This window comes from Salmo salar, chromosome ssa15 (genome assembly GCF_905237065.1).
Source record: "Salmo salar chromosome ssa15, Ssal_v3.1, whole genome shotgun sequence".
NCBI classification, from domain to species: Eukaryota; Metazoa; Chordata; class Actinopteri; order Salmoniformes; family Salmonidae; genus Salmo; species Salmo salar.
Genome location: NC_059456.1, coordinates 89,951,367 through 89,971,142, shown reverse-complemented (window position 1 = coordinate 89,971,142; position 19,776 = coordinate 89,951,367). Strand labels below are relative to the sequence as shown.

At 42.7% G+C, this 19,776-nt stretch overlaps 1 protein-coding gene across 3 annotated transcripts in view; it reads left to right on the top strand.

Annotated features, from left to right (window-relative positions):
- Positions 1–2,931: 2,931 nt before the first annotated feature.
- Positions 2,932–19,776, top strand: part of magi3a (membrane associated guanylate kinase, WW and PDZ domain containing 3a) — a 315,880-nt gene continuing 299,035 nt past the window's right edge. For 2 of the 3 annotated variants that reach the window (XM_014146803.2, XM_014146804.2), the window contains exon 1: positions 2,932–4,214. In XM_014146803.2, the coding sequence (XP_014002278.2) occupies positions 3,914–4,214 (301 nt within the window). In that variant the 5' untranslated portion in view covers positions 2,932–3,913. The remainder of the gene's footprint in view (positions 4,215–19,776) is intronic. The other variant, XM_045696258.1, reaches the window with a different exon arrangement.

Here is a 19,776-nt window from a genome sequence, read left to right as displayed (position 1 = left end):
CTGTGGTTAGGAGCACTCCCTTTAAGAGTGTGCTCCTAATCTCAGTTTGTTACCTGTATAAAAGACACCGTTTTTCTGGATATTTTTGTTGTTATTCTGTCTCTCACTGTTCAAATAAACCTACCATTAAAATTATAGACTGATCCTTTCTTTATCAGTGGGCAAATGTACAAAATCAGCAGGGGATGAAATACTTAGGTTTGCAGACGACACAACAGTGCTAGGCCTGATCACCGACAACGACGAGACAGCCTATAGGGAGGAAGTCAGAGACCTGGCTGGGTGGTGCCAGAATAACAACCTATCCCTCAACGTAACCAAGACTAAGGAGATTATTATGGACTACAGGAAAAGGAGGACCGAGCACACCCCCATTCTCATCGACGGGGCTGTAGTGGAGCAGGTTGAGAGCTTCAAGTTACTTGGTGTCCACATCAACAACAAACTAGAATTGTCCAAACACACCAAGACAGTCGTGAAGAGGGCACGACAAAGCCTATTCCCCCTCAGGAAACTCAAAAAAATTGGCATGCAACAGCGAGAGCATCCTGACTGGTTGCATCACTGCCTGGTACGGCAATTGCTCGGCTTCTGACCGCAAGGCACTACAGAGGGAAGTGCGTAAGGCCCAGTACATCGCTGGGGCTAAGCTGCCTGCCATCCAGGACCTCTACACCGGGCGGTGTCAGAGGAAGGCCCTAAAAATGGTCAAATACCCCAGCCACCCAGTCATAGACTGTTCTCTCTACTACCGCATGGCAAGCAGTACCGGAGTGCCAAGTCTAGGACAAAAATGCTTCTCAACAGTTTTTACCCCCAAGCCATAAGACTCCTGAACAGGTAATCAAATGGCTACCCGGACTATTTGCATTGTGTGCCCCCCAACCCCTTTTTTTTTACGCTGCTGCTACTCTCTCTTTATCATATATGCATAGTGACTTTAAATATACATTCATGTACATACTACCTCAATTGGGCCGACAAACCAGTACTCCCGCACATTGGCTAACTGGGCTATCTGCATTGTGTCCCACCCACCACCCGCCAACCCCTCTTTTACGCTACTGCTACTCTCTGTTCATCATATACGCATAGTCACTTTAACCATATCTACATATACATACTACCTCAATCAGCCTGACTAACCGTTGTCTGTATGTAGCCTCGCTACTTTTATAGCCTCGCTACTGTATATAGCCTGTCTTTTTACTGTTGTTTTATTTCTTTACTTACCTATTGTTCACCTAATACCTTTTTTTCACTATTGGTTAGAGCCTGTAAGTAAGCATTTCACTATAAGGTCTACACCTGTTGTATTCAGCGCACGTGACAAATAAACTTTGATTTGATTTGATCCTACCGATCCTCGACGATGTCATTTACAAAATAGCCTCCAACACTCTACTCAGCAAACTGGATGTAGTCTATCACAGTGCCATCCGTTTTGTCACCAAAGCCCCCTATACTACCCACCACTGTGACCTGTATGCTCTCGTTGGCTGGCCCTCGCTTCATATTCGTCGCTAAACACACTGGCTCCAGGTCATTTATAAGTCTCTGCAAGGTAAAGCTCCGACTTATCTCAGCTCACTGGTCACCATAGCAGCACCCACCTGTAGCACGCGCTCCAGCAGGTATATTTCACTGGTCACCCCCAAAGCCAATTCCTCCTTTGGACACCTTTTCTTCCAGTTCTCTGCTACCAATGACTGGAACAAACTGCAAAAATCACTGAAGCTGGAGACTCATATCTCCCTCACTAACTTTAAGCACCAGCTGTCAGAACAGCTCACAGATCACTGCATCTGTACATAACCCATCTGTAAATAGCCCATCCAACTACCTCGTCCCCATACTGTTATTGTATTTATTTTGCTCCTTTGCACCCCAGTATCTCTACTTGCACATTCATCTTCTCCACATCTATCACTCCAGTGTTTAATTGCTGTATTGTAATTATTTTGCCACTATGGCCTATTGCCTTACCTCCCTTATCCTACCTCATTTGCACACATTGTATATAGAATTTTTCTATTATATTATTGACTGTATGTTTGTTTATTCCATGTGTAACTCTGTTGTTTGTGTCGCTTTGCTTTTTCTTGGCCAGGTCGCAGTTGTAAATGAGAACTTGTTCTCAATTAGTCTACCTGGTTAAATAAAGGTGAAATAAAAAAACAAGTAGGCATGCTTTAAGCTCATGAAGTGAGCGCTATTAGAGCGTCCAGCCTTTGGGAATCGCGCTCCAGTGAAATTGGGCACGCTCCGCTCACGTACTGTGATCAGAACTAGGCTTAGTGTTCGTCAATATAGGCCTCGTGCATATACACATTTTCAGGATCTACATGATTTAACCACAAGATGGCACAGTCACGCAATAATTGACCCAATGAGTGTGACTGGACATCCCTCTATAGATGAATAGAGAAAATAGATAGGCTTTTTCCGTTGGCGCTAAAGTATTAAAACCGTGATGAGTCCACGTGGAATTACCTTCAGAGAATGCATTTGTAATTTCACTGTCCTGTTTAATGTATTACTGCTAATCTTTACCATTCAATTACAAACCAGTAACATAACTATCTACCGAGGAATGTGTAGTTACAGGTATAAGGGCAGTTTAGTTGAGCGCATCTGTAGCCTACAAGAAGAAAGTGATATTGTTGCAATACTTCACCTACTGGGCGCGCTCGATTTACCTGCTTTGCGTGCCGGGTCCCAAAACGTTCCCGAAGAACGACTGAGAACTCTGCCTACCGGCACGCTTGGCGACCTAAATGAACCGCGTCCATTGAAAGGGGTTTGCGCGGAAGCCCCGCCCAATTATTTTCCATTGGTTGATTTACAATGTTTTACTCTTGTCCCATGATCTGATTGGAGGTGGAGCCAATCCCCGGCTGTCATTTGAGGCTGGATGGGCTTTTCTTTATGAAATCGACATGTTAAGAAGGAGCAAAAAAAAAAAAGTTCAGGCCATTTCTCAGTGTATGGTTGGTTTCACTGACTGTTGCGCCTTTAGAAATATACCTTGCTGTGTGAGCCACTGGGCTGAGTCGGAGACGAGACTACCAGGGGCGTCACAACTGCCGGGACGCAGCGCTTCTGAGCTGGGTTTACGAGGGTTGAAGAATAAGGAGCAAGTTGCCAGCAGTAGACTACACTACGCGAGTTCTGCGAAAATATTCGCTGCTGGGGCCAGGTATGTTTGTCAGTTTCCAAGGATGCGTCGCTGATATCAAGGTTGAGGATGTAGAACAGGTGCGCGGAACTAAACTGCTACCTGGCTAATTTTGGAAAAATAATTGTAGGCTACATTCGGGCAACAATTGTTTGTGCTCAATTCAACGATATAGTAGTTCGAGGATATGTTGTTCATCAAATTGATACATCGACCCTGTCTCAAGTGGAGTTTAGGCTATGTGAGTAGCGTATCATAGGCTCAACTACGGATCAGTACAACATTTACTTATTGGCTATTGTGCGTAATAGACTATTAGACAACTGTTTCAGACCGATTCACTGAAAGTGAAGTAGGTTACTGATCCAGAAGTAGAACTTCATTGCCCAACCACTCAAGAATTTAGCGCGTGTTACAACCCAAGCTACCCGGCGATTGATCTCTTGCCTCCTGCGATAACACTGACGCAGATAATCGTGCACTACAGTCTATTGAATTGCAGACACTCGGGTGACGTTCCATTCATTCAATGTACGGGATGTTCATACGGATAATGCTTTGAAATGACAGCTGCTCAAGGAATGGAATACAACCACAGTGAGCAGATTGTCTCATCTCAGTATCTCGGTGCAAAAATAATATTTTGCGTGATAGCGTTTTAGGAGAATAGCTGCTTGTCTCGTCTCTCAAACAACCAGTGTCTGGGACTCTCAAGGATTACACCAGGAGTTAAACATGTCCAAAACGCTGAAGAAGAAGCACTGGTCAGGCAAAGTCCAGGAGTGCGCCGTGTCATGGGGGAATGCCGAGTTCGGCTCGGTTGTGGAGGTACTAGGGGGAGCGGAGCTAGGCTACTTCCCGTACCTGGGACAGGTGATTACCAAGGCGATGGTCTGTCACGTCGGGAGGTTACCGAACAGCGGGGACGTGCTTCTGGAAGTGAACGGCACCCCTGTCAGTGGCCTGACCAACCGAGACACCGTTGCTGTCATCCGCCACTTTCGGGAGCCCATCCGTATCAAGACCGTCAAACCAGGTATGTCAAGTGTTTGCGCTCTTACGGTTGAGGTTTTGTAGCCTGCTATACTTTCCAATGTTAGGCATTTTATCATGAGACGTCAGTTTCATACTATGGCATACGGAATTCATAACCCAAGCGTGGTCTGGTCTGAGAAAAGGCAGGGGGCATTGGTTATCATACAAAACCAAATGGATTCCACAGGTCACATACATGAGCACTGTAGTGACAAAATGCGTTCTATTTAACCCTGACCCACATAATTCCCAGAAGCCTCTCTTAAGGCACCACCAAACTCCCGTCACCTGATTGTCTAGGTCTTAACTGAAAGGGAAAACAATTAGAAAAAACCCTGCAGACATTAGGCCCTTCGCCATGGAATGAGTTTAAGGAAGAAAAATAAAGTCTATGCATGAAAACAGCTTAGACGAGGGAGCAGGATAATGAGATTTGACTAAATCAGTAACTACATGACATGGAGAAGATGCAGGCTATTGAAGAGAATGCAAGGATGCTGTGTAGCAAGAACAGGACAGAGGAAGGTTGAGTGAGAAAGATGGACAACATCAGTCTATCCAAAACAGAAGGATTACCTTACACACAGATTTGATAGTGCTGATTCAAGCTAAAGGAATGTACAAGTTATGTTGAACTACAAAAATCTTAGCACAACTATTCTATAGCAGCCTATAAATCCCCTGCTGTACTTCAATTTTGTTATTAGCTTGGAGGCACTGGCATAAGTCTTCATGGGAGAATCCAAAGCTAATAATTATATGCATATTCTAGTTTCTGGGCAGTAGTAATAACCAGATTAAATCGGGTACGTTTTTTATCCGGCAGTGTAAATACTGCCCCCTAGCCCTAACAGGTTTACCTCTCTGGGCAAGGTGGGACGTTTGCGTCCCACCTAGTCAATAGCCAGTGGAATCGTATGGCGCGAAATACAAATACCTCATAAATGCTATAACTTCAATTTCTCAAACATATGACTATTTTACACCATTTTAAAGACAAGACTCTCGTTAATCTAACCACACTGTCCGATTTCAAAAAGGCTTTACAGCGAAAGCAAAACATTAGATTATGTCAGGAGAGTACCCTGCCAAAAATAATCACACAGCCATTTTCAAAGCATGCATATATGTCACAAAAACCAAAACCACAGCTAAATGTAGCACAACCTTTGATCTTCAGCAGATGACACTCCGAGGACATTATGTTATACAATACATGCATGTTTTGTTCAATCAAGTTCATATTTATATCAAAAACCAGCTTTTTTACATTAGCATGTGATGTTCAGAACTAGCATACCCACCGCAAACTTCCGGTGAATTTACTTAATTACTCACGATTAACGTTCACAAAATATATAATTATTTTAAGAATTATAGATACAGAAATCCTTTGCAATCTCGGTGTCAGATTTTAAAATAGCTTTTCGGCGAAAGCACATTTTGCAATATTCTGAGTAGATAGCCCGGCCATCGCGGCTAGCTAATTTGACACTCACCAAGTTTGGCCCTCACCAAACTCAGATTTACTATAAGAAAAATTTGATTACCTTTGCTGTTCTTCATCAGAATGCACTCCCAGGACTTCTACTTCAACAACAAATGTTGTTTTGGTTCGAAATAATCCATAGTTATATTGAAATAGCTCCGTTTTGTTCGTGCGTTGAGGTCAGTATCCTAAGGGTTACGCGCGGGCGCATTTCGTGACAAAAAAATACCAAATATTCCATTACCGTACTTCGAAGCATGTCAAACGCTGTTTAAAATCAATTTTAATGCGATTTCTCGTAAAATAGCGATAATATTCCAACCGGGCGACGTTGTATTCGTTCAAAGAGAGAAAGAAAAACATGGAGTCCTCTCGTGCACGCGCGCTCCAGTGTCAGTGTTCCCTGCCTGACCACTCACAAACTCCTGCTGTTTTTCGCCCAGAGACTGCAGAGCTCTCATTCCACTTTCTGGCACCTTCTGAGAGCCAATGGAAGCCTTAGAAAATGTCACGTTACAGCAGAGATGCTGTATTTTTGATAGAGATGCCCTAGAAGGACAACAAATTGTCAGACGGCACTTCCTGCATGGAATCTTCTCAGGTTTTGGCCTGCCATATGAGTTCTGTTATACTCACAGATGCCATTCAAACAGTTTTAGAAACTTTAGTGTGTTTTCTATCCAAATCTACTAATTATATGCATATTCTCGTTTCTGAGTAAGAGTAGTAACCAGTTTAAATCGGGTACGTTTTTTATCCGGCCGTGAAAATACTGCCCCCTAGCCCCAACAGGTTAACTGGGGAGAATGGGCTCATGGTAATGACTGGAGCGGAATAGGTGGAATGGTATTAAATGCATATTTACATTTTAGTCATTTAGCAGACACTCTTATCCAGAGCGACTTACAGTAGTGAATGCATACATTTCATACATTTTTTTTCTCCGTACTGGTCCCCCGTGGGAATCAAACCCACAACCCTGGCATTGCAAACACCATGCTCTACCAACTGAGCCACATGGTTTACAGGGGTTTGATGCCATTCCATTTGCATCGTTACAGACATTATGTGCCGTCCTCCCCTCAGCAGCCTCCTGTGGTGCCGTAAATCATCTCATCTCTGCTCAGGCAGTAGCAACCAGCCAGACAATGTTATCTCTGTGCTCCCCATACTGTACTGTCTTTAGTCATCCCATTTAGCAAGGCTAGCCTGCTAAATATGCTACAAAGCTGTCTGATGAAATCATCTTACAAGTTCTTCAAAGTAGATAAGGCATACTTTCACGTACTGTCTTAATCCCACTCTCTCATTGTGTTCATTCCTCTCTCATGCAGTCTGTGGATCTAACGTAGCAAGCGTAAAAGTATATTCATCTCTGTACGAGCCATATAGAAAAAACGCTATGGATTATGGTCATTGTATTTAATTACCACGGTTTCTGTGCTGAACTAGGCTGACTATTTGCTTAATGAAAACTACAACTCCCTTCAGCCCAGCCTTCCACATAGTTCTTGACTTGATTTCTCTGGTGAATTATTTAATTTCTCGCTAGAAAAAACACTTGTTGGGCTCACAAAAAAAGCTCTGGTCAGAAGTTAAGTTTTATTAGTCGTATGTACGGGATACACATGGTTTTCATCGTCACACAAAATGCTTACTTGCAGGTTCCTTCTTGACAATGCAACAACAATAAAAGATAAGAATACGAACACACAAAGTAAAAGTAGAATAGAATAAATATTTTAGCATAAGTATAATACAGGACACCACAATTTATAGTCCAATATATTCACGTGTATGGGGAGATTGGTGGGGCAGTGTATAAACTGAGCAATATAAAAGGTTGCGTAGCATGCATGTGTGCTAATGTGCAGGTGGTCAGTCCAGTTCAAGTGTTCAGCAGTCTGATGTCTTGTAGATACCGACAGGCTCAGAGACAGTTTCTATCAAACCTCATGCTCCAATACCGTCTGCTCTACGGTAAGGGAGAGAACAGCTTGTGTATGGGGTCCTTGATGATGCGCTGTGCCTTCAAAAGGTACCGTTTCGAGTCCTGGATGTTTGGGAGTACGGTCACTAATGTACTGGGCCGTCTTCACCACCCGCAGGAGGGCCTTGCGGTCGTGGATGGAGCTATTCCGTACCAGGCCTTGATGCAACCAGTCAGGACACTCTTGATGGTGCAGCGGTAGTATTTGGAGAGGACCTGGGCCGGGATTCCAGATTTCTTCAGCCGCCTTAGGAAGTAGTTGCGCTGTTGCGCCCTTTTGACCAGAGTGGTGGTGGTGGTTGTCCATGACACGTCCTTGGTGATGTGGTTGCCAAGGAACATAAAACTCAGGACTCGCTCTACTGCAGTCCTGTTGATGTGGATCTGGGCATGTTCCAGTGTTTTCCACAAGTATATAGAGTAGCCAGCCCAATAGAAAAAGTAGCCAGCCAGGCGGCCCTCAATGTTTGGCCAAAAAAGCTCTATTTTGGTGGCCTCTGGTACATTCTAATGCCTTGATTCCATCAGGACTGCACAGTGAAATGATTGAATACTTTATCAAGTTCACCTCCCAGAATGAAAACATTTTGTGGTATTGTGTAGAAAGACATTACCTTAAATGACTTCAAGTGCATGAATTCAGTGTAATGTTAGTAGTTTGTATATTTTATAGTCCTGTATGTTTAGGACTATTGTCTAAGAGAACATTAAACCTTTAGATTAGACTTCTTTAAAGTTTTACTGCAAGATATGGATTGCCACTGTTGAAATTATGCATTTTATTAAAACAAAAAAAGTATGAAAATAGCCTACATTATCTTGAAAGAAATGTAAAGGTTTTGTTTTTTCAGGTTTTTACTGTCAATTCTTTTAAAATAGAACATAGAAAAATGGCAATGTCCACAACAATGCTTAAACCACATCAGGAGACTACTTTTGAGGTCAATTCAAGTGTGAGGGTGTTTACAATCACATGTCCTATAAAAAAAACTATGATAGAGTTAGCAAAAACTGGTGGACACGTGGGCAGATGGGGCATTCTTGCCTTTGAAGGTTACAGGAGATATAATCAGTGTTGCATTCTGCTCATGTCTAATGATACACTTGGGCTTGAGACATTTAGTTGGTTCCCTACTAAGGTCAATAGATTTTGTTTTTTTTAATTGTTGAATTCCGTTTTACTTCTTGGATTTGTACCAGAATGAGGCTCTCCAATAGTAATATTGTTCCTGCAGTGATCTTCATTGAATGTTTTCATAATTTATCTGCATATGGTTGTCAAAAAGCCTAGGCCTACCAGTAGTCTATGCAAATTAGGGAGCCAAATGAACGGCTCTCTCACCGATGCGATTCGGTAGGCTACACTGACTGGCGAGACGAGGCACTCATTTTAGCGCCACTGTCTGGCAAGCCCGACATCCTAGAAAATCCTTTGGTTTACTTGTCCCGGTGCGATACCATGGACATAACCACATTGCATGATTTATGAATGTCAAAGGGATTTAGATCAACTTTATTCAGTCAGTTCGACACCTTTTTATAAACTAGACAACACATGGTGTTCATTTGTCAGTCAATGCACAGTAAATGGCCTACTATACACCACGACGCCACGTGGCTTGCTATACGAAAGAAAATGGATGAATGTGCCAGAACAATAATTGAGCTAAATTGTGGATTTTGACTCATTGTTACCACTTACAGTACATTACATGGGACGTTGCAAATTCACAAGCATCATGCTTTCTCCCTCCATGTAAAGAAATTAGACCGCAACCAATCACAGGGCACACAAACTGTACCGGGACACGGTACAGACAGCAGACTGCGTTTCCCTGTCATTGCCCGCTTTGTGACTGACAGGCGCCTGTCCTATCAATAAATCTCTAGAAGTTGTATATTTTTCATTCTCGCGCGAGAGGGCTTGACGGACTAGCAAATTGACACTTTTAAATGAACAGTAGCCTATGAGGTGGAAAAGTAGCCGGTTTTAAATGGTCTGTAACTGACTGATTAGCCTACAGCCGGCGCGAATGGGAAAACACTACGTTCCCTCTGCTTCCTTTCGTCAACAATCAACTCCTTTGTTTTGCTGACGTTGCGGGAGAGGTTGTTCTCATGACACCACAATGCCAGTTCACATACCTCATCCCTATAGGCTGATTTGTCATTGTTGGTTATCAGGCCTAAAACCATGGTGTCTTTAGCAAACTTGTCGGGGTTGTGCAAAGCCGGTAGTGAGGCCTATTGGATTCGCCCCAAACAAACTTTTTGTCCTCAATAAAAAGTGTTATTGCATTATCACATTTTTTGCAGTATTACTTTAGTGCCTTGTTACGAACATGATGCATGTTTTGGAATCTATTTACTCTGTACAGGCTTCCTTTGTTTCACTCTGTTAATTAGGTTAGTATTGTGGAGTAACTACAATGTTGATCATCCTCAGGTTTCTCGTATCACAGCCAATAAACTCTAACTGTTTTAGTCACCATTGGCCTCATGGTGAAATCCCTGAGTCGTGTTCTTCCTCTCCGGCAAATGCGTTAAAAGTGCCTGTATCTTTTTGTAGTGATTATTGATACACCATCCAAAGTGTAGTAACTTCACCATGCTCAAAGGGATTTTCATTGTCTGCTTTTTTTTACCCATCTACCAATAGGTGCCCTTCTTTGCGAGGCATTGGAAAATCTCCCTGGTCTTTGTTGTTGAAGCTGTGTTTAAAATTCAGTGCTCGACTGAGGGACTTTAGATGTGTGGGGTACAGAGATGAGGTAGTCATTCAAAAATAATGTTAGACTGTTATTGTACACAGTGAGTTCATGTGACTTGGTAAGCACATTTTTACTCCTCAATACTTATTGACAAGATGTTTCAAGTAATTTGTAAACATTTAGAAAAACAATTTCACTTTGACATTTGTGTGCGTGTGTAGACCAGTGACAAATCTCTTATTTTAAATTCGGGCTGTAACACAACAAAATGTGGAAAAAGTCAAGGAGTTGGGTGGGTACTTTCTGAAGGCACTGTAGGTGTTCCTCTTGTCCAGATGTGTTAGGCTAGGGCTGTTGCTGTGACTATTACCGCCACACCGGAGATCACCAGTCACTAACCACTCTGACATCAACGCAAATGTAATCGAAAATCTAATCAAACACTTCATGAGAGCTCATGTTGCGCCCCATTTCTATAGGCTGTGCAATTTTGTGAGAAAACAGTGTGATGGCCTCTATTAAAAATAGGATCCCATCAGCTTTCTATAGGCTAGGCCTACTATATTATATTTCTCAACTTTCCTAATATCAAGCACATTGCTTATATTTACAACGGGAGTATTGCTGACATGAACAGGAAAAGCGTCCTCCATTCACTATTTAACGGGATCGGTGTCCCTATACTGGGACGGTTGTTGCTAACGTGCACTGTGACTAGAATGACGTTAAAAGTAACATCCTACGTTCCTGGACATAGACAGGTCTTATGTGCAGAAAGCTTAGATGAACAAAAATCTAACTGCACTGTCCAATTTACAGTAGCTGTTACAGTGAAAAAATATCATGCTGTTGTTTGAGTGCACAACTTTCATTATAGCACTTGGTTTGATACGTTCACCTCTGAAGGTAAATAATGTACTTCCATTCAGTAATCGTGCTCTGATTTGTCATTCTGACGGTCCTAGAGATAACAATGTAGCATAGTTTTGTTTGATAAAATACATTTTGGGTTCTACAGTTGAACCCCTGCTGTTTCTGGCCCCACACCCACCCCGTCCGGCCACATAGATGTGTGAAGGTTAGTGTCTTTTCTGTAGGGAAGCTAATTATCCATGTATGACCTTCCTGGGAGTGTGTAAACTACTTTATTACCATATCATTTTTGTATGTTGTCTATAGTTATGTACTTTAAAATGTATCAATTGACCAATTCCAAACTTTGCACATGCCATCTAGTGGCAAATCTAAATTGCGCCTAAACTCTAACTTATTATGGCCTTTCTCTTGTGTTCCAAAAATGATAAACAAAAAAACGTGTTTTTAACTTTTAATCTTTTACCAGATCTAATGTGTTATTCTCCTACATTCCACATTTCCACAAACTTCAAATAGTTTCCTTTCAAATGGTATCAAGAATATGCATATCCTTGCTTCAGGTCCTGAGCTACAGGCAGATTTGAGTATGTCAGTTTAGGTGAAAATTGGAAAAAAGATGGGTACGATCCTTTTAAATGCGTATATGACATGTCTTTTTTTCCCTGGCCGTTTTGATACAGGTGCATGATAATTGTCTATTCTAAATCAAAACAAATTTCATATACACTACCGTTCAAAAGTTTGGGATCACTTAGAAATGTCCTTGTTTTCCATGAAAACATACATGAAATGAGTTGCAAAATGAATAGGAAATATAATTAAGACGTTGACAAGGTTATAAATAACGATTTTTAATTGAAATAATAATTGTCCCTCAAACTTTGCTTTCGTCAAAGAATCCTCCATTTGCAGCAATTACAGCCTTGCAGACCTTTGGCAATCTGAAGAGATTTCAACCCAAGTTGGATTGGCTTGATGGGCACTTCTTATGTACCATATGGTCAAGCTGCTTCCACAACAGCTCAATAGGGTTGAGATCCAGTGACTGTGCTGGTCACTCCATTATAGACAGAATACCAGATGACTGCTTCTTCCCTAAATAGTTATTGCGTGGAGCTGTGCTTTGGGTCATTGTCCTGTTGTAGGAGGAAATTGGCTCCAATTCAGCGCCGTCCACAGGGTATGGCAAGGCATTGCAAAATGGAGTGATGGCCTTCCTCCTTCAAGATCCCTGTACAAATCTCCCACGTTATCACCCCCATACCATCACATTGCCTCCACCATGCTTGACAGATGGCGTCAAGCACTCCTCCAGCATCTTCATTTTTTCTGTGCCTCACAAATGTTGTTCTTTGTGATCCGAACACACTTAGATTTGTCTGTCCATAACACTTCCAATCTTCCTCTATCCAGTGTCTGTTCTTTTGCCCATGTTAATCTTTTATTTTTATTGGCCAGTTTGAGATATGGCTTTTTCTTTTGAAACTCTGCCTAGAAGGCCAGCATCCTGGAGTCGCCTCTTCACTGTTGATGTTGAGACTGGTGTTTTGCGGGTACTATTTAATGAAGCTGCCAGTTTAGGGCTTGTGAGGTGTCTTTTTCTCAAACTAGACACTCTAATGTACTTGTCCTCTTGCTCAGTTGTGCACCGGGGCTTCCCACTCTTTCTATTCTGTTTGGATACAGTTTGCACTGTTCTGTGAAGGGAGTAGTACACAGCGTTGTATGAGCTCTTCAGTTTCTTAGCAATTTCTCACATAGAATAGCCTTCATTTCTCAGAACAAGAATAAACTGACGAGTTTCAGAAGAAAGGTCTTTGTTTCTGTCCATTTTGAGCCCGTAATCGAACCCGTTGATGCTCCAGGTACTCAACTAGTCTAAACAAGGCCAGTTTTATTGCGTCTTTAATCAGTACAACAGTTTGCAGCTGTGTTAACATAATTACAAAAGGGTTTTCTAATGATCAATCAGCCTTTTTAAAATGATAGACTTGGATTAGCTAACACAACGTGCCATTGGAACACAGGAATGATAGTTGCTGATAATGGGCCTCTGTACGCCTATGTAGATATTCCATAAAAATCATCTGTTTCCAGCAACAAGTCATTTACAACATTAACAATGTCTACACTGTATTTCTGATCAATTTGTTATTTTAATAGACAAATTCTTGTTTTTGAAATAAATAAAAAAATACAAATAAGTGACCTCAAACGTTTGGTATGGTAGGTAGGTGACAATATTAGCTTATCACTTGTGAATGATGCCCAGCATAAGAAACCATGCCTTTTTTTTTTCTTCTCTCGGTGAAGCAGTCGCACACCTCGTAGCCTAGCCCATAGGCCTATATGTTTTGATAAGTTTTGTATTGCAACTAAAGTGGCCAAATAAATTAAGCACATTAATCTGCTTTACAATGGATGTAGAGCCTAGCTGGCATACCTCATTTTCACCATAAAAATCACCTTTTATAATTCAAGCATTACCTGCATAATTGCATTTGCGGTCACTTTTGATATTGGTGTTTTCCCGCTAATGAAACATTTGCGCTTATAGCCTACTGCCATGTGCACATTGCTGAGCTTAGTAGAAGAAATAGCCTAATAGTTTATCAACATTTTCAGCTAAATGCTCTGATCTGTTGCGTCAGCCACATTGTGTAACGATGTTTGATCTGAGGGGTTGTATTAATTTGGGATCTATCGCATCCCACAACTGTCCCAGACTGTTTGGAATATTTATTTCTCGCACAGAATAGGTAAAGTTTTGTTCTGTGGGGGATAGTAGATTGACATAGGCTAGTGCTTTTGCCTAATCATCTTGTTGGCTTACAAAGTTAATGTGGACAGTTCTTCCAATGGCTTCAAAATGCACCTTGGAATTGGCTAAGGACACTCGCAGTTGTCTGTCCTTCACTTGTAGCCTGTGAGAAAGACCCAATCACGTGATGGAGAGCCGTGTGAGGTGCTTCGGAGCACACAGCGCTCATGGAGAAGGGCACAACGGCCGCTGGCTGCAAAAGGCACACAAAGGGGATGCCGCCGGGAAATTCGAGGCATTATCAAGTGCTTGTCAAATTGTGAAAGAGTGACTGATGAAGTGTGTACAGCCTGTGCAAAAAACTTTCAAGCAACTATTTTCAAATCCTTATTAGTTGCATCATGCAGCCTTACAATGTATTAAATAAAAACATGTAGTCTAAAGTTTGTAGAACTAAAGTTACATTATAACTCTAAATGAAGCATAAAAGAGTACCTATTTCTTAACCACTGAACACAGAATAGCCGCATGTGAGCACTCCCTCAAATCGTTTGGAGAATATATCCTTTCTATTTTATTCAGCTTTGTTCTATTGTATTCTTCATACTATAATGCATGGAATTCTAAGCAAATCTTGTCTGCTAAGTGAACTAGTGTAGCCCACAGCCATTTGGCATAGCCAGATTAGGACCTAACATAAGGACAATTTAGAGTATGCTATTCTGAAATATACATTTTCTTCATATGCTTTGTTAGACTTGTCTAAAATACTACATTTATTAGACTTTTTAAAATGTAGATGTTCCAAAGGTCTACATCAGTGGCTTGTAGCATGTGTGTGGAAGCCAGGACATGCTAAATGTGTTTATTAATTAATGGTCAATTACCATGAGACTGACCATTTATTTGCTTGACTAAATTTCGTGACTGCCACAGCCCTAGTTACAGCCATATAAATGGAAATGGAATCTTCCCTGGATCTGTTGGCGCGGTAGGCAATTTGGTGTGGGTCCGGTGTGCCTGGCATGTGGGCCATGACCAGCCTCTCGAAGCACTTCATGATGACTGAAGTGAGTGCAACGGGGCGATAGTCATTTGGGCACGTCACCTTGTTTTTCTTTGGCACTGGGACGATGGTGGTCTTCTTTAAAGCAGGTGGGGACTACAGCCTGGGACAGAGACAGGTTGAAGACACCCGCTAGCTGGTCAGCACACACTCTGAGGACGTGACCAGGGATGCCTTCTATGCCAGCCACTTTGTGATTATTCACACTTTTTTGTAGGGCACTATGTAAGGATTAGGATGCCGTCTGGGATGCCACCATGGTCTGAGTGAAGGGGCATTTTGAAGTAACACTTAGCTGGAGTTTGTTAATGGTGCCAGAGCGGAGCTAGGCCTGCAGCCTTGAAGTGAGTCCAAGTCTAATGGATTCAATCACAGCCTTAAATCCCCAATCTGCTGTGTTGGTGTTACTACTGTAATCTATAGTCCTGAGAGGCCAGGGTAGACCTAAAAGGCTAAAGGCTACAATCACCAGGTGTTTGCTTCAGGGGCTGTTATTCTGTAATGTGGTGAGTGGTAACCATGGAAACACCGTCCATTTGTTGGCAGGCAGTGTGTAATGAGACACCTGAAACTTAAGTGTTCTCTAATGGCAGGTGAGTTGTCTGGTTCCTCTAGGTTTCTTCCTAGGTTCCTGCCTTTCTAGCCACAGTGCTTCTACATCTTGCTGTTTTGGGGTTTAGGCTGGGTCTCTGTACAGCACTTTGACATCGGCTGACGTAAAAAGGGCTTTATAAATACATTTGATTGAATTTGATGGATTGCATGTCTTTGTGCACGGAGGATTTCGATATACTTCATCTCAGATTGTAAATGTTCTGTAGTTAGAAACGGATTAGATTATTATTCTTTCAACACTTTTGTTTAATATATAATTTGATCTCTGAGAAATTAGGCTAATTGATTTCACCTAAATTGGCCATATTTTATTTATAGGGTTCATATAATCGTTAATAAATATAGTAATTAGCATCCAATTTGGACCTTAATTCTTCCTAACAATGGGTAAGACATGAGGAATCCAATACAATGATCTATAGCCACCCATGGAGCTCCCACGCTAACAAACAGTATTCAGTATCAGTTCTCAACCTTGGTAGAAGAAGACCTTGAAGCAAGGGTACGCTGTAGAAGGATATGGTAGGGTGTTTAGATCCCCTGTGAAGCTTAGATAATAGGAGTGGGTGTGCCATTGATTACTGATGTGGTCTGTTCTGTGCTTGTTGTGGCCTCATTAGGCTTTAGTTAATGGATAGCGGTCCAGTTGCCCTCAGCTCGCCCTGCTAAGGTAGAATGGCAACATAGCACTCCGTTTTTAGGCCAGGGAAATTCCTAATACAGTAAATGTAGGTGGTCTGGAAATGTGTAATTTTGTACAACCAAAATTGAGACAAAGTGGGCAATAAAAGTAAATTGCATTCACCGTTTTAATGTCTCCTGTCCATTAAAGGAAGTAAGTTATGGAATATGTTGGTTACCTCAGATTCAAGTGGGCTAGAAAGCTATGTTCATTTATCCTAGTATTTTACAGTTGGGCACATGTGTATTAAACAGCCCAGCCTTGTCTTGTTATGCTAGAACTGTTAATGAGAGAACCAATTCATACTGGTTTTACCATATCCTGCCCAGTAGAGTACTGTTGCAGCATATGGTGTTTAATGTCGTCTGTCTTGCAGTGTTACAGTTTTATGGTATTTTATTAGGATCCCCATTTAGCTGTTTCAAAAGCAGCAGCTATTCTTCCTGGGATCCACACAGAGCATGACATAATACAGAACATTAATAGACAAGGACAGAACTACATCAAATGGGGTGGCTGAGCAGTTGCCATACCAGGCAGTGATGCAACCTGTCAGGATGCTCTCCATAATGCAGCTGTAGAACCTTTTGAGGATCTGAGGACCCATGCCAAATCTTTTCAGTCTCCTGAGGGGGAATAGGCTTTGTCGTGCCCTCTTCACAACTGTCTTAGTGTACTTGGGCCGTGATAGTTTGTTGGTGATGTGGACACCAAGGAGCTTGAAGAACTTGAAGAATGGGGGCATGCTCTGTCCTCCTTTTCCTGTAGTCCACAATCATCTCCTTTTGCCTTGATCACGTTGAGGGAGAGGTTGTTGTCCTGGCACCACACGGCCAGGTCTCTGACCTCCTCCCTATAGGCTGTCTCGTCGTTGTCGGTGATCAGGCCTAGCACTGTTGTGTCATCGGCAAACTTGATCATGGTGTTGGAGTCGTGCCCAGTCATGCGTGAACAGAGTACAGGAGGGGACTGAGCACGCACCCCTGAGGGGCCCCCTGTGTTGAGGATCAGTGTGGTGGATGTGTTGTTACCTACCCTTACCACCTGGGGGCGGTCCGTCAGGAAGTCCAGTATACAGAAGGTCCAACTCTGTAAATTACTAGTGTTGGTTTCCTCATAAATGTGTTGTGAAACACTGACATCAAACGCATTACACGTCTTCCATCCCTGTTTTAAAATTTTTTTCATAATCAATTGTGTTCCCCACATGCCACAGCAGTCTCTGAGAAAATCTAATAAAACAGTGTTCTTTCTCTATCGCTTGCTCTCTTTTTTTTCTCAGGTAAAAGCTCATATTTAAAGAATGTCCCATGGCGGAGTTGGGAGAAGCCAGCCGTATACAACTAATTTTGTGACGCTGTCACTCTGAGAGGGGTTGGGGCATAGCCTTGCCTCGGGTGGTACCTTTCACAGCCCTACCCAGAACAGTAGTGAGACAGAGGTCACCACGTCCTCCTTCAGTCATGCATGGCATGTAGCAGAGGGGCTCAATCAATGACAACCGACCTGTGACATAGAGGGGGCTTATCTCTAAACCCTGTTGACTTGTGACAACATTCTGATGATTTATAGCTCATCATGATTATAGAATATGGACTGCAATTAAAGGAATTTTAGTGGCATTGTTAGATTCTCCTTGGCCTGGTTATAAGCCTCCCCAACTTCCTTTCGTTGGTGACACTGCATTCCGAATACAGATGGAACACCTCTTGAGTTCTCTTGTCTTTGTGTGAGTGCGCGAGAGAGCGTATCGCAGACCTGACTGGCTCATTCCCCAACCCCATCGCCCTCCTCTACCCCGTTCGCCAGCAAGGCCGTCAGTGGGGAAGGAGTGTGGGAGGGAGTGAGCAAGCAGATGGGTGCACTGAGGCCCCAGACGAAAGCAGCTGCTGTGAATGCTAAAGTGTCTCTTCTCCTCCCTCCCTCTCTGCCTCTCTCCTTCTCTCACCCGTGGCACGGCCCACTACTGAAACAGCAGCAGCTCTCACTCAACACTAAGGTGGTTATATGGGCTGACTTCCAGATTGTCTTTCCAACAGCAGCAGCTCTCACTCAACACTAAGGTGGTTATATGGGCTGACTTCCAGATTGTCTTTATTGCAGTTGTGTTCCCAGGTTCACTATATTGCAGTCATGCTGTGCAGATCAGTTCTCACAATGCCTAGAGAAATGCTTAACTTCACGAACATCTCCGAAGATGGCTTAAACTTTTTTGTGGTCACTGAAATTTTTAAACTTTCTCCAGAGATCTTATCAGCACCACAGTGTACTTCCACCCTCTCCCACTCCTTCGTTCTCACACTGCAGAGCATGAGGGAGACACAAACACTCTACTCCTCCTGTCTTCCTGAGAGAGGGATTGAGGGAACCAGGGAAGACTTCAAGAGGTGGTGCCAGTCTGTTTGGCCAACGCATGTCGATCCCATCACAGCTGTGAGTGTTTGAAATGAGTTGCACTGCTGCCTGTTTGTCTGACAGAGAGCGGACTCTTAATGACTAGTGACGACTCGCCAACTGGAGAATGCCCAGCGTCCCTGGCGCTTGTTATTTATCCCTGTTTTATTGTTGTGGCTCTGGCTGTCACGGCCGAGACTGTCTGCCTGGTAATGAATACGGCCTGCAACAATGATGACTGTGATCTCTTCTCATTGCGTCATTATCTAAGGGAAGGGGATGCATCACGTTTTTACAGATGTGTGTGTGTGTGTGCTGCTTTCACTACTGCACCCTCCTTTCTCTGACGGTGGTTGTTTGACAGTGTAGTGTCAGCATCAGTGGTAGCAGCCATGTCTCAAGCAGTGGAGGCTGCTGAGGGAAGGACTGCTGGGAAGGACCAATTGGAATGGCATCAAACACATGGAAGCCATTTTTGACATATTTCATACGATTCCCCTCCAGCCATTCACCATGGACCATCCCTCCCCAATTAAGGTGCCACCAACCTCCTGTGGTCTCTAAGTACATAGATGCCTGTGGAAGTGCCGTACTGTTCAATTCAGTGGTGTACCACCAGGCAGACATCAGGGCTGTTTATTCCCCTAGAGATAAGATGAGGTCAGTATAAATAACATAACACACTGTTGCACAGTATACCGAAACGTTGGTACTTAAAATTAAGAAACTGTTTGGTACTAGAATGTTACACATTTGACAGAAGTACAGAAAGTATCACGTGATTGAGAGGATCAAGTCTATCAGCGCAGTCCCTTCCAGCACAAAGTGCCTGCTTCACTTACTCATTCATTATTGTAGCTGTCTGGGCACCAGTAGCCCCAGTCCCCACAGAAGTTGAACACTTGATTAATGCAACAAAGCATGTAGAAATGTTGAAACTGTTTGCAAACAATGTTTGATACCGTTCCATTGATTCCAT